General features: G+C 42.9%; 1 protein-coding gene across 1 annotated transcript in view; it reads left to right on the top strand.

Annotated features, from left to right (window-relative positions):
* Positions 1–2,270: 2,270 nt before the first annotated feature.
* RPS6KA2 (ribosomal protein S6 kinase A2) overlaps positions 2,271–14,635 on the top strand; it is a gene marked incomplete at both ends in the record, with an annotated part of 171,985 nt that continues 159,620 nt past the window's right edge. Inside the window, one exon of the mRNA XM_084261212.1 lies at positions 2,271–2,369. Within this exon, the coding sequence (XP_084117338.1) occupies positions 2,271–2,369 (99 nt within the window). The remainder of the gene's footprint in view (positions 2,370–14,635) is intronic.

The following is a 14,635-nucleotide window of genomic DNA, read 5'->3' as shown; positions in this document are numbered from 1 at the left end:
TGGGAAATTACCACCTCCTCTGCATTAAGATGTCAGTGTCCAGGTTGGATTTTGTTGTATCTGTGATGGGAAGGGTTCAGGGAGCTACCCTGAACTGGTCTGGTTGCTACTTAGAGCTCAAGTGGCTTATGCAGGTAGGAATGTGTGCAGCTGCCAGCAGCCTTAGCCAACAGGAAGCCTCCCTGAACTCCTGTCAGGACAGCTCTCTGCCAGGCGCAGGGCAGGGCACAGGAAGAAGCAGTAGCAAAAGCTGTGAGGTGTATCAGGGCAGGGAGGGAGGCCAGATAATCAGGTGAGTGCCTGGGGGCCTTTGTGCTACTGAGGGTTTTACTGCTGCAAGGCTGGGAGGAGGCATGCAACTGGACTAGATAGGCTGCATCAGCAAATCATCTTGTTGTTGACAGTTATACCAACCAAATTGGGTTTTTTACCTGTTTATTATTTTGTGGAAAGCATTCTGGTGTACCTGTAGATACCTTAGTTTTGCTGAGACAGTCACTTCTGCTCCAGATCTTTAGCCAGGAGCCAAGTGTAGTGGCAGAGGGCTCCTTGGCTTGACATGGCTTACACCACGGCAGTACCTTGGAAGGAACCCCAGAAGATGTACTCCTGTTGCAAATCAAGAGAAATTATGAAAGTGATCAGAAGGAGATGCTGAGAAGAGCTATGAGAAGAGAAAGGGTTAAAACAGACTGCCGCTGTGCTACAGTTGTCTTAAACTGAGGAGACAGCAGTGGTCCAGGCAGAGAAGTGTCAGAGGATGTAGGAGATTACAGAGCCCAGCACTAATGATAGTAACCTTTCCAATCTGACCTCCTTTTTAATGAGACCATATATGCCGCAATACTCTTTTTTTTCTCCCTCTTTTTTTGGTTTTCCAGGGACAGAGAACCTGCAAACAAAGCAGGTAGTCGCAGGTATGACCAACCAGCGTAGTTTACAGCAGAGTCCAGACATGCAATTAAAGCAAAATTCCCCTCTCTCTTCCAGAAGAGATTGACAGAAGTCATATTGCCATTTAACCTCCAAGAGTCTTTTCAGGCTGTAGTGGTGTCAGCTCTTCCTGGGCTTATTTATCCGAGTCATTAATAAGTCATCAGAGTCATTCACTTTCCATATGAGGTTATGGGATAAAGGAATGTCTGGGTGCTCCTTGGTAGTCAGAAAGGAAAGGCTGCCAAGGACAAGGAGACAGTGCTGTGTGAGGCAGGCAGAGAAAGCTCCTCAGTCGCAGGATCACACCGAGACTCATTAGGTTTTGAAGAAAAGACGAAAAATGTCATGATGCAGGGGCGGGGTGGGGGTGCAGCTGTAAGTCTGCACGCCTGCAGTATCGTGAGCAGCTCAGAATTATAGTCTGTAGATATATGTACATATTTAACCTCTTAGAAGGGCTGTAGCTCCCTGCTGGAGTACAATAAGAATAGTAATACTTACTGTCTAGATTGTGCTTTCTATTTTCAGAGCTGTGGCGGTGCTGAGTATTTTAATGTAAAGCGGGTGTATAATCTCTGAACAGGATTTCAAGCTTTTTGATTTCGGGGTGGGGAATGGAGGGACGGGGGGCAGACAGGCAGCACACGTTAATTTGCACACTCCCCAGAATAAAAGGAGGTTTCGGACCCTTCTGCTCCGCCAGTGGGCTCATGGCGCCTTGAAGCCTTCTCCCAGGAGAGACTCCCGTGCGGGAGCTCATTTCTTCTCAGCCCTGACCACCGTAGCCCTCGGTAATTATAGCAGCGTTGAAATTCCGAGCTAAAAACAGAAGTGCAGCATGTGCCTATCCCCCATGTGATTCGGCAACCAGGAAATTGGAAGAGCCTGACCGAGAGGAGAGGGAGTGCAGAGCAATAGACGCATCTAATATTCAGCTCAAACCTGCTACGCCCGGGACGCAGGAGCTGTCATCTGCCGGAGCTGATTATGCATGCAGCCAGAGCCGAGCCTGATTGGATGTAGTAGGACCGAAGGCGAGGGGGGGAGAGGGAACGGGGAGAGAGAGAGAGAGGAGTTCGGCTCGCCGCACCGAGATGTAAACACTAGAAAGCGGGAGGGAGTATAACGCCTTTATGCTCCGAACTGCGAGCAGCCGGCTCCTGCGGCTCCGGCAGCGTGCCTGTCGCCGGTCTGGCTTGTGCCCGGCTTGATGGACGCGAGCAGAGACTCCGGCGGCTCTCCTGCCCGTGGATATAAATAGGGGGCAACCGGGATGCGCTAGCTGGCTGCGGCCGCGCCGCTGCTCCTTCGCGCTCCGCGGCTGGGACGGGGCGATGGACATGAACATGAAGAAGTTCACAGTGCGGCGGTTCTTCTCGGTCTATCTGCGCAAGAAATCGCGGTCGAAGAGCTCGAGCCTAAGTAGATTTGAGGTAAAATTCCCCTTAACTTTGTTAAATGCCGCTAGCCGCTGGCAGCAGAGGTAGGAAGACGACGGCAGCGCTTACCGACGTGGTAAATAGTTAAAGGTGATCCTTCCCCGGAGGTGGTGATGTTTGCACCTCGCGTTCTTTGTTTCGGTGTAATTTAGTGCTTTTTACACGATGCTAGTACTCGATACAACACGTAATGTATTTAGTGCGTTGCTAAGGATCCTTTTATCAGCCTGGCAGGGGAGGAGGAAGCTGGTTCAGGACATCATGAAGTTGTAGGAAATAATTACGGATCCGTTTAAATTAGCGCGAATGGCACCATGCTTTGCAGTAGCCTCTTGTTTTGATCTCCCCCCACCCCACCCCCCCGTGCATACACTGTTCTTTCTCAGTGCCAGATTTCCAGATAATTAATCAATTTGTGAGGGCCTTTTATATATACAGTATGTTAGATAGCGATTTTCTTGGCTTTGTCTATAGGCTCTCATAGCCATACAGATTTTTGCCTTTCTCTTCTCTCCCATGCATCCTGGTATTTTATTTGTTGTCGTTGTAAAGAGAAGTTGTTCTTCAGGAGTGTGTGTGTGGGGGGGAGACGACACAGACACGATGTCAAATTCAACCTACAATGATTTAGCAGTTCGGGGAGATGAGGGCAGTTTGTCAGAGGTGTTAGCAGACAGGAATGTGTAAGTGGGGTAGAACCAGGATTTCTTCCTCAAACCATTGTTCTTCAGCCCTATATTTGGAGCTGTGAATAGTCGGCAGGATGTGAGATCAATTGAATAGATGTCAGTTATATTTATGTTGTTCACTTTATCATCGCAGATGATCTGCAACCTCTGCATTAAAATAGAGGTAGCTGGGGCCTGATTCCCCTCTGCCTCACGTTTGTTTTACGCTGGTGTACTTCAATTGACCTCCGAGGAGTTACTCTGATTTGCACCGGTATTCCCAGGAAGAGGATTAGTCTCATGCTGTGTGAATACATTTTAATATGCAATTCTCTTAGTGTCCTATTTAAAGTACCAGGTAATTGTTGGAACATAAAGTTCTTCATGTGTCATTGCTTAAACAGGACATGCAGAACAGCAGAGGTTTGGGCAACTGCGTTTTGGTGTGTGGGTTTGGGTTTTTTTTTTATTTCCTTTAACTCTTTAAAATCAGCTTCATTGAAAAATGATCATGTAAGGTATCTAGTTTTATTTTGCTCACCAAATAGTCATGCTGTGCGTTTAAAATGAAGCAATAAATGAAAGTTGTTAAAGCTCCCTCCTTGTGCCAGCTCTGTCCCTCTAGGACGGAGGAGAGGGGGAAACCCTTCTTTTCCCCATTGTGAATCCAGAACTGTAAAAGCTAATCTGAAGTACCTATTCCTTGTAAAACACTGAATCTTCACCAGAGTCAACAGGAGAGTAGACCTGAGTCACTGAGTTACAGGAAAGGAGTTCTGAGACAGACGAGTGTCTTCACAGGCTTCCAGTGTCAGGATGCGATGATGGGAGGGGAGGTTGAGGCAGCAGGGCTCTGCCACACCTTCTAACTCTTCATTTGCAGAGCCACAGCTGGGGAGAAACTGAATCCACCCCAATTAATTATTTCATTTACTGGGTAATCTAGTGTGAATGACCAGTAGGACTCAGCATTTGTTAACAGGCCAGACCCTCACTTAATTTAAAAAAAAAAAGAGTATTCTTTACAACCCCTTTGATCATCAGTATTACATTACCTTTACTGGACTCTTGCAGTATCTGTGAAATACTTTTCCATGAGTTGTCTTGCAATTATTTTTTTTCCCCTGGTTTTAAATAATTGGCTTCCAGAAGCAGCCTGCTAGGTATCCTATCACACGTATATGTTCCGAGTGTTTTGTCCGCTTCCCTCTTCTCTTCCTTGACTTGGCAGTAAGGACCAACTTTATGCAAAGTGACTCAGGATTATAATACAACAGGGAATAGGGGTTGTTCCAACCGGGAAGAAAAAGTGATTCATAAAATCTGTTCTGCTATTTAAGTGTGAAAATCATCAGAGATGTTCCTGCTTAGAGGGGAAAAACCAAACATATGAACATCAAAGCCCCCCCTGTGATTTCCATTCCTGAGTACTTCTGTGTATAAGTTTGTAATTGCAGGCTAATGAGCGCTTGTCAGCCAAACAGAAAGTGCAAGGAAGCCTGTTGGTTGTTGGGTTTTTAGAAGTCAGAATATTCTTAATCCTAATAGGTAGATATTTTAAAAAAGGCAGTAAAAAGGGGCAGGTTATTACATCATGGAATGAGTAAGGGGCGGGGGAAGGAAGGGAAGAAATTTGGAGAAAACATATGTGGTACTGCTCTGCTTAGTGTGCTCTAGCTAATGTACCTGGCAAAAGTTATGTGTTGCTAGATGTCGTCTGAAATATGGAAGAGGGTGTTTACTCCTGGGGTGTGTGCAGTTTTTGTTGTGGCATCCTTTTGGCCAGGCAGGAAAGAGAGTTGAAGAGTTTGAGAGAAATACTCCTGGATTCAAGCCTTTGATATCTTTATAATACCAGTATTAGAGTAGACACAAAATAATATAATACTAGTTATTAATATCATATGATTAATTACATTTTCTACTGTGGTATTCTGCTGTGCTTTAAATTCACTGACAATGAGCTTCATAACTTAGAGAGCAGGGATACAGATGCAGAAAATTACTTGGCAAATCACAGCTTGTAACTTGACCTTTGCTTAATCGTTTTATATGCCGATATCATTGCTATATTTGAGACAAGATCGTTACCTTATGTAGATGGCTAGGTTTCATACTTTGTCCTGCTAAAGGAGGCAGAGCACACTCTGTAAATGAGATATTACAGGGGGATTGTTTCATCTTGCCTGAAATGTGTCCCCTTTTTATTATTCTGGGAAAGCCTGGCTGAAATTGAACTTATTTGGCTACACTTTCCGTTTTTCAGTTTATATTATTTTTCAGTATGGCCTGCGTTGCCCTTCATTTATAAGGTATCTAGTGATGTAATTTTATTAAATGTGCAGAGCCAAGTTTTGCCCTTCTGCATGCGCACCGAGTTCTTATTGAAGTCAGATGAAAATCCAGCAAAGTCAATGGGAACTGCATGTGTGCATCTGAGAGAAGGGCTTTGTTTATGGTTCTTGCTGAGTGTTGATGAACATGAATGTGAAACCATCAGGAGAAAGTACACACCACGGTGGATCTGCTAAATACTTTGAGCCCCAGTGGAATGCATCTTATGGCAGTGAGCAATATCCATTGATTTATAAATCAAAAGTTAAATATACCATTTGAATAAGCTAGGAAAGACCTAAGCATGCAAAGAATTTGATTATATTTATTCCTGTGATGCAGAACCTTTTCTTGTTTTTTTGAGAAAATGTCTGATTAAAACACTGCCTTTGATTCTTTTAGAAGATGCTTCTGACTTTCACATTCATGATGTATTTTTCATTCATTGTTCTTTAATTCTTTTAACTCTTGCCTTGTCTTACTGGCAGCGGTGAATGCAAAGTCTGTTTGGTCTGTGTGTGGATCTTAGAGCCTACCACAGTTCTTGCAAAGTAATTAAAAATTAATTTGCAGCCTGGTGTGTCTCAGCATAGTTGTGAGAGGCAGGACCTCCTGTGGTGGTTCAAGTGTGGGACCTCCTTGGGTTCCAGCACCGGCATGTAGGCACTGGAAACAAGCCTATGCCTCCTGGTAAGGAACAGTGCAGAAGGACTAGCGCTGGCTTTATAATACTTCATGAAAGATTTTCAGTTCTAATCTTCAGCTCTGATTCTGGTTTCCTACAGGCTTAAGTTGCAGCAGCTTTAGGAACGTGGCCAGCAAATACTGAGCTAGGCTGCTCCCTTTTGTGCAGTGGACTGGGGCAATGCTTCACTTGCAAATGCAAGTCCTTTATTCTGTCTTCTCTTTTCTTATATTCATAGAGAATGATTTTGTAGAACATATTCTTGCTGTCAAGGCTTAGGCAGAGAAAGCAAGTTAAAGAATGGAGATCAACTCTGCAAGGTGCAAGTCCTGAGGTAGTGTTGGTTTTGTGGGGTTTGTTTTAGTTGTTTGGGTTTTGTTTGGTTTTCTTCCCCTCGGCAATGAACATCTTTGTGATGTGTATTCTTGTTGCAGCAGAAGTTACCAACACCATTGTAGTCTGACTTCCCCCAGCTGCAAGCAAGACTTTTATGTGGAAATGCTGTAGCTCTTGGAGTCGTGCATGGCTTGACAGGGGGAAGGGAGGCAGGGCAGAGAGAGCAGAAGTCCATCACAGGTCACTTGAGGAGCCAGGAAATCTAATTTTCAGGCTCATTTTTATAACTTGCTGTGTCATTACTGATGGTTCAGACCTCTGTGCCCTGCATTCCCCATTTGTAAAATTAAAATGTTGATTTTTTTCAAGTTCTTTGATACAATTCTACCTATTTGCACTGGGCTTGCCTTTAAGAGAGTGTATTCACATGGGTATGCATTCATAATAAAGAAATCATTCCCCAGCTCCCCAAATACTTCTGACTTTATCCCAAATAGTCTCTTGCGCCTCAGGCCTGCTACGTGCTCTTTTCTACAAGACTCAAATTAACTGCTGAGCTACAGATTAAGAAGGTAGATGTAGGAATAACTTGTCGACAGAAAAATTGTAAAAAGAAGTCTAAAAAACTCTTTAATCCAGGCTCCCCCTTCTCCTCTCCAGGAAGCATAAGCAATATCTAAACTGTTCTACCAAGCAAAGATAGTTTTCTGACCTCTTCGTAGAGATCTTCAAGACTAAATACCTGTAACCTCTCTAGGAGTTATATTTTACAATGTTATCTTTAGTGTCTGAGGGCTTTTCTGATGTCTAACATAGGCTTTTCACGCAGCAATTTAAGCCTATGTTTTCTTGTCTTGGCCATTAAACTGTGAAAACCAGATTGTTTTCTTTTCTTTGCCAAAGGATTTTTATGCATTTGAAAGCTTTTCAGGTCCCCTTTCTTGGTCTTTGCTGTAGGGTGTGAAAAATGGTTCTCATCCTTCCTTAAAGTTAGGGATTCGGGAGCATGGCCCTGTGCTGGTCACAGAGATGTTGTTAGGGAAGAAGCACTTCCTTTCTTTTGGGTGCTTAATGGTCCGTTGTAAAAAATCAGTTTTATTTCAAAGGACTCTACCATGTCAAAGACCAATCAGAATTGTCATTTTATGCTCCATTTCCACCATCTAAATGCCTGCATGCTGCCTTGATCCAATGGTATTTGGCATTCAGTCCAGAGCTGACGGACCCTATCTGTGGGCTCAGATGTCAGATCAATTCTGACGTGTCACACATTCAAATAGAAACTCTGGTCACATATACAGGGTAGATACACGTTGGGCAAGGGCCTGATACCTGTGTACAGCAGGAGAGATCTTCATTTGGTTGTGGGACGAGTCTCGTCCCATCTACTGTTGGGGTGTGCACATGCAAACTTCTGTGAAATTGGTATGGTGAATGCTTGTTTGGTGATGGTCACAAACAAATAATTAATGAATTGGAGAAGTGTCTGTGGACAACGTAACGGCCTGGGGCATCTGTGTGTGAGGGCCCTGAACCTGGGGGACTGGTTGGAAACTGGGCAGCTGGGCCCCCACATAGCAGTAAATGGGAATAACTTGGTTTTATACAACTGGAAAATGTGTAATTCTGTGGTTTAGCTCATAATCTTATGGCCTGTCTGACCTTGTGGCACAAAGAGTCTACTCTCAGAGGGCTGAGCTCTCCTGCACCTATTTTTATTACCAGCAGCGTTCAATTCATCCATTTGCCTGCTAGTCTTAGGAGAGGACTCTGTGTGTGTGCTTTTTGCACCTCTGCTCTCACAGGTAGCTGGAGATATTTCTTAAAGTAAGCGAGAAATCAGAACCCAAAAACTCCTTACGTTTATTTACCGGTTACTCAAGTAGGAATACTTTTCATGTAAATATTTGCTAGTTGGTTTCCTTTTGTTCACTTAACAAGATTTTCAAGTCCCAGTTCTGCAATGACTCTGTAAAAGCATTTGCTGTTAAGAAGTACTGCAGGGAAGCAGCAGTTAGTTCTGTGCTCAGGACACACTCTATGTACGTGCACACATGTGATGCTGTCAGCTCCTACAGGGCACAGCTTTGCTTCCTGGAGAACAAAGTCTCAGGAAATGGAAAAGAATGAGTGGACCACTGAATATGCCTTGAAAATAGTTTCCTGACTGAGGATGCATAAGGAAGCAAGCAATACGTGTATTTAAGGTCCTCGCAGTCCAGATACTGTCCGCACACAAGGAAGCACCTTCCAGGCAAACAGTTTGGGATGCAGGCACCCTGCATGGGTGCCCGCATGATGACAGTGTGCCTGCAGCATGGCTTTGAAGACTTTGAAGGGAGCAGCCATCCTTTGGCTGTAGAATCTCCCTCACTCTTTTGATATGTGCTGCCAGCATCAGTATTTCAGCAGAGCAGCTTTTACTGAGGGTTGTGAAAGAGCCTCTTCTAGCTGAGGGCTGAAGGATATTGAAAGTGCAAAGTGTTGAGAGCACAGAAGGCAAAACTGATTCCAACAAGGAAAACCTTTTCCTCAGATTGCTGTGGTAGTATTGGGCGTTGTGTAGCAGTGCATGGGCAAGAAGGGGAGATACAGGCTGCTAGCATGCTTTCTGATGATAGGTAATAACAGTAATCAGCTAAATGCCAGATATCTTATGAAACCTAAATAAATGAGCTCATCTAAAATCCATGTGTAATTAAAGGGCCAAATCCAGGCTTATTAAGTATGACTGGTACAAGGCAGCAGGCGGGTTTTTTTCGAGAGCCATTATGATTGAAATGAAGGATTTATAAGGGGGGCAGGGGGTGAGGGGGCACTCCATAATAAATTCACCTTTACCTATTGGTACACAACAGAGGCTACACAGCCCTACTTGTTCTCAGAAGTACCACCCTCCAGTCAAGTTTCTGGTCCCATCTTGTGATGTCCAACAGGACTACATCATGTCAGCACTGCAACTATGGGGCTTCTTTAGGGGTATCTGAGTGCTGGGTGGTTACAGTGTCAGTTCTGGCTCTGTGTTATGAGTAAAGAGTGGTGGTGAGCCGAGAGTGACGGTAAGCAGGAAAAGAGAGGGGGTTTCTTACTCATTCGTGTAAACATGTGGAATATGCTTTATGCTCATGTATATATATTCGGGGTCTGGAATCATATGTTGTGGGGTGTTGGTTATTTTTGGAGGTTCTGTAGAACTCAACAAGGAGGAAACTGGTACGATTAGACATTTTTTCCACTTTGTATGGAAATTTAGTTTAACAAACTACAGAATTAAACACAGGCTCTGTTTTTACTACAAATAATGAAATAATATGTAAAGCATGATTAAAAAATTACATTTCTGTTCCAGACAAATATTAAAGTTTCACCTTAAACACTACAAAGACAACTCTTTATTCTGGATTTGTGAGTCTTTTCTATCAGTTAACAAGACGGAGCCTTAGATGTCTCCGTACACAAATTAGTGCGGAGATGTGTTGTGTAATTTATATGTAAAGTGGCAAGCACTGATAAATTGTAAGAAAGAAAACCTCCATAATATATGCTTATATGGACAGATTTCCTGACGAATGAGTAAAAGATTTGGGCAGACATTTGTTTTCTTGGTCAGGGGAGAGAGTTTTTGCTTTTAGTGGAAATTTCTGTTGTTTTGTTAGTGAGTTGCAAAGAAAATCCATCAGCAGTTCAACTTTGTCTTCTCCACTTCCATGTTGAGGGCAACTAGCGGGCAGGTCCTGTGACTGTGGCAGATAACTCTGCCTGGAACTTCCGCATCAGCACATCACCATGCCAGTCTTTCCTGTGTGAGACAATCCCCATCTGTGACTAGAAAATGCCTGGGACAGCAATTAAATGTTGTAATTTGCATACATTTTACAGTCATCTGTCTAAATATCTTAAACTTTGCTGGATCTGCTGCTGGTCTGCACAGTATCTATTTTATTCCTGTATGATTATATGCTGCAGTTATTACTGAACTGCAATCTGGAGGCAAAGCTTTATATTAGATTATTTCCATAACACAGTTCAAGACCGTTTCATATCACTGAATTTGAATTTTTGATTGCTAGCTGCGTGCAGATGTTAAATAATACATACCTCAGAAGTTTTTCAGTAACATTTCATTATGTTGAGAAGACTTGAAGCTTTTTCCTGGCAAGCCAAATCACTAATTTCTCTTCCAAAATGCACTCCTTAACATGTCATTGTATAAGTAGCATCAAGATAGCTAAGCCAGGACGCTTTCTAACCGTGAGCGGTTTTCATGTATATGGATTTTAAAGCGTTGGCATTTTACGGCTGACTTCAAACACATTGCAGAGCCTAATTTCAAACATTGCATGCCTCCCTGGAGAAGGCAGTGTATCTGTCCCTTTTTTCCAGATTCTTGTACCCTTGGGAGTTACCTTCTCCTTCACTTGTGGCAAAAAGTGACAGGGGCCCAAAAGGAGGAAAGGGTGGTAGTTAATCTTAGCTCTTCTGCCTTCTGTCAACTTCTCTTCAACTTCTCCTTCCAAAGAAGGACTGCGTGTCTAGGCTCCCTTGAGAAGTGGGTGGGAGTGTGTAATGTGAATCCACATGGAAAAAAGCGCTGTGTGGTGTGAAAGCAGGAAAGCCCCTACTGCAGGAAGCATCAGCTAATCCCTCTTGGTCTCTCCAGCGTTGCAGAGTTGTCTGGGTTTGACGCCTGCCAGTCTGAGGTAATAAAACTGCTTCATTTTCATTATCAAAGCTTCCTTTGTCCATGGAGATGTTTCAGCAATAGTGAAGCAGAGAAAACATAAAGCTACTAAAGCAGAAGTTGGGTTAAACTAAGCTGAGGGAATAGCAGGGAGAGACTTTGCTTTCTCCTTTAAAAACTTTTAGTGAGTATTAGCCTTGCTTTGGTGGCTAACTCAAACCTTTCACAGAATCACAGAACGTCAGGGGTTGGAAGGGACCTCTGGAGATCACCTAGTCCAACCCCCCTGCCAGAGCAGGATCGCCTAGGTTAGGTCATGCAGGAACATATCCATGGGGGTTTTGAATGTCTCCAAAGAAGGAGACTCCACAACCTCTCTGGGCAGCCTGTCCCAAGGCTCTGCCACTGTCACAGTGAAAAAGTTTTTCCTTACGTTCACATGGAACCTTCTGTGCTCCAGCTTGCACCCATTGCCCTTTGTCCTATCACTGGACATCACTGAAAAGAATCAAACCTTTGTCTCATAAAGATGAGGACTCTTTGGGCATTAGGAGAGCTCTGAAAAAGGCAGTTGCATGTACCATGTTAACTGCAAACTGATACTAGAAAAAAAAAAGTCACCAGTGTTCCCAGAACCGCAGCTTCTCATGATCTGCAGCTGCAAATTCTTTTTCCATGTGATTTCAGATCTTTCTGCATTTGCAGAATTGAAGAATCCTTACTCTAAAAGAGTAGTTCAAACACATCTGCATTTTGTTTTTTTCCACATTTTTGTGAAAAATGTAATATCATATTGTAATGTATTGAGTGGCAATGCTAGTAAACGCAGCAGAACTTACTATGCCTGTAGAGTAAGTGTAGATAATATTTACTCATCTACTTCCCTCTGACTAGTGCAAATATGGCAGCATCCAGATGTTCTCTTTTCCCTTGTATGTCTGTAAACGCCATCGGTGCTACAGCATCCCTTCTTGCACAGCAGAGAAATTCAATCAGTATTTTTCTCTGAAAGGCCGTGTGCTGAAAAAAGCATGTTTAATGGTATCTTTTGTGGGATGGTGTGAAACGGCTTTCTAAGAGCCTTCTCAACAACGGGGGTTTTGTAATCTAGCAAACAAATTTATCTTTTTTTCCCAGACAGGAAAACCCATCTGGGACTTTAGAAAGGAATACCACTAACGTTTCTGAGAGCTCTCACTTCCGAAGCACTACATAGTTGTTATCTGCCAAAAGATACTCAATTTATCCCAATTTTCTTTTTGAAATATATTTTCTCCAAACATCAGGATAATGTTTACACACCAGTTTACTTTTGAAAATCTATTTTCCTCTCTGAAAGGGTGTAAGTTACCTATAATCATATTGTTTGTTTAGGAAAAGATAATCATTTGAATGGTGCCAACTACCTGTTCTTCCTCTATTTGGTTTGGAAGTGTTTTCTCCTACTGTGAAAGGCTTATAAAAGAAGCCATGAAATGCAGTTGAGTAATGTTTGTATAGAAATAAATGGTGTAACAGGCAGACATTTGTGATGTTGTGGGAGGAGTTGTTCTTGGACATCTTTGTGAAGAAAGTCTTACTTTTAATATTTGCATCTTCCCTGTAATGCATGTCAAATGAGTGGATTAAAAATGTAATCTTTTCTAATGCAGACAATCTGGGTCATTTCAAATCCAGAGCTTTTTGAAGAGCCTTATTTATGAAAAATTGATTAGTCCTTTGCCTTACCCCCTTGACCACTTGTTCTTTTATTGATCAGTTAGGGTTTATTCTCTGCCTCTTCTTTTGTGTGCATCTGTTCCTCCTCGTTTTCCATGTGCACAACCATGGTGGTTATAAGCTATCCCAGGGGAAGTGGGGACCTGCAAACCATTTTACATACTGCACACACCACAGCCCAGAGAAAGTTTGTCCTATTCCCCTTGCTTTTTAAATCCTTTCATGACATTCATGGGACTGAAACAGAAATAAGAGCTTTTCACCATGAAGTACCACTACGCTCTGCAAACACTGTTTTATCTTTTTTGGTGATCAGAGCTGTCTGGAATTCTGTATCATCTCTTCAGGGAGGTACATCAACTCCCCATCTTCCAGTTACTGAGGTGAAGAAATTAAGTTGTTCTGCGCTCCTGGGATATGATTCTTTACTCTTGTCTTCAAGCTTTTTTCTTCACCCTCATAAATAAAGGTTGAGGATTTGAATGTGCTGTGCTGGCATGCAGACTCCCAAGGCTGGACCACAGAACCGCTGAGCTCCATACACATGGAAACTGTGCTCTTGAGACCAGGCTCTTGGGTCCTGCTGTTTGCCAAAACCCTCTCTTTGCCTTCTCAGGTGTTTCCCTTTTAAGATAACAGTTAGGATTTTTTCTTCTCCCTCACCCTTTCATTCATCTCATTCAGCTTTTTTAGTTTATGCTTTCCTCTCAGACAGCGGGAATACCATGTTTCTGCTTTTCTTGTGCTGCCTCTGTTTTGGTACTTTCCACCTTCAGTTTACTGAGGTAACTCAGGAGTTATCAGTAAAAACAAAGCTTTGAGGAAGTGCTGGTTCCGAGGAAGCACTCAGCTCCGAGGCCAGGCAATGGTCAGTTCCCCAAGATGAAATTTCAAATATAGAGCTTGCTGCTTATCTCAGAAATGTCACCTTCGTATACCATAGTTTGTACCTATTTCTCCTCCAGTGGCTCTGCAATTTGGCCTTCTCTAGTTCAACTGTCTTGCAATCGTTTCTCTTTCAAAGAGAGCAGAAGCAAAAGCTCCTGGAGTCCCCTTGCATCAGAGGTTCCTGAATGTATTGTTGAGGTTTTCATGCCTGTGACTCAACTCTGCTTCCAACCGAGCACAAACGTCTGTCTGGGATTTTAGCTCTGTATAGTACCATTTTCACAGCACCCTACTCTGTTTTTAAAACACGGTTACTATGACATCTACGGTATCTTAGAAAAGAGTGAAATAAAGCTACCCATGTTACCAGCTTGCTTTGCATGACAATTTTTGTTCCTGTTTTGCCTGTTGTGTTTTCACCCTCTGGGTTTTCTTTTGAACTTTGAACAAAAAAAGCCTCCAAGTGAAAATAGCTGCCAACTTTGATCCATTGTTATTTCAGATTCGTGAAGTCACGCAAAGCCTGATGGCGTTGCATGGCTTCTACTTGGTCATCATCCATTTCAACTTGCTGACAGAAGTAAGCTTTTGTAGTTGTTCGCCTTTAGATTTTCATGACAAATTTCAAACTAGCCCCCATTAATGTAGTCATTCATAATAAAAGCTCTTCCATCCATAGCACCTTACCCTGGTAATTAAGGGCTACCTCTCCTTTTAAATTTACAGCGCTATAAAACCAAAATTGGTGCAATGCTACCAGTGCAAAAGGAAAGGCAAATCAAATTGCTCTTTTTTTTACCCTCCTGGAATTGCAATCAGATCTGGATCAAAAGAAAAACTTGTACTGCTTTTGTTGTGACACTTAACGCATTACCAGGCTGGCGTTGTTGTTGATACAGCAGTATTCCTTCCTCCCTGCCAAAATGCAAGATGTAACAGAATGTGTTAG

This window comes from Gallinula chloropus (assembly GCF_964237585.1).
Source record: "Gallinula chloropus genome assembly, chromosome: 3".
Taxonomy (NCBI): Eukaryota; Metazoa; Chordata; class Aves; order Gruiformes; family Rallidae; genus Gallinula; species Gallinula chloropus.
The sequence above is the reverse complement of the archived record's forward strand: the minus strand, read 5'-3'. Positions and strand labels throughout refer to the sequence as shown.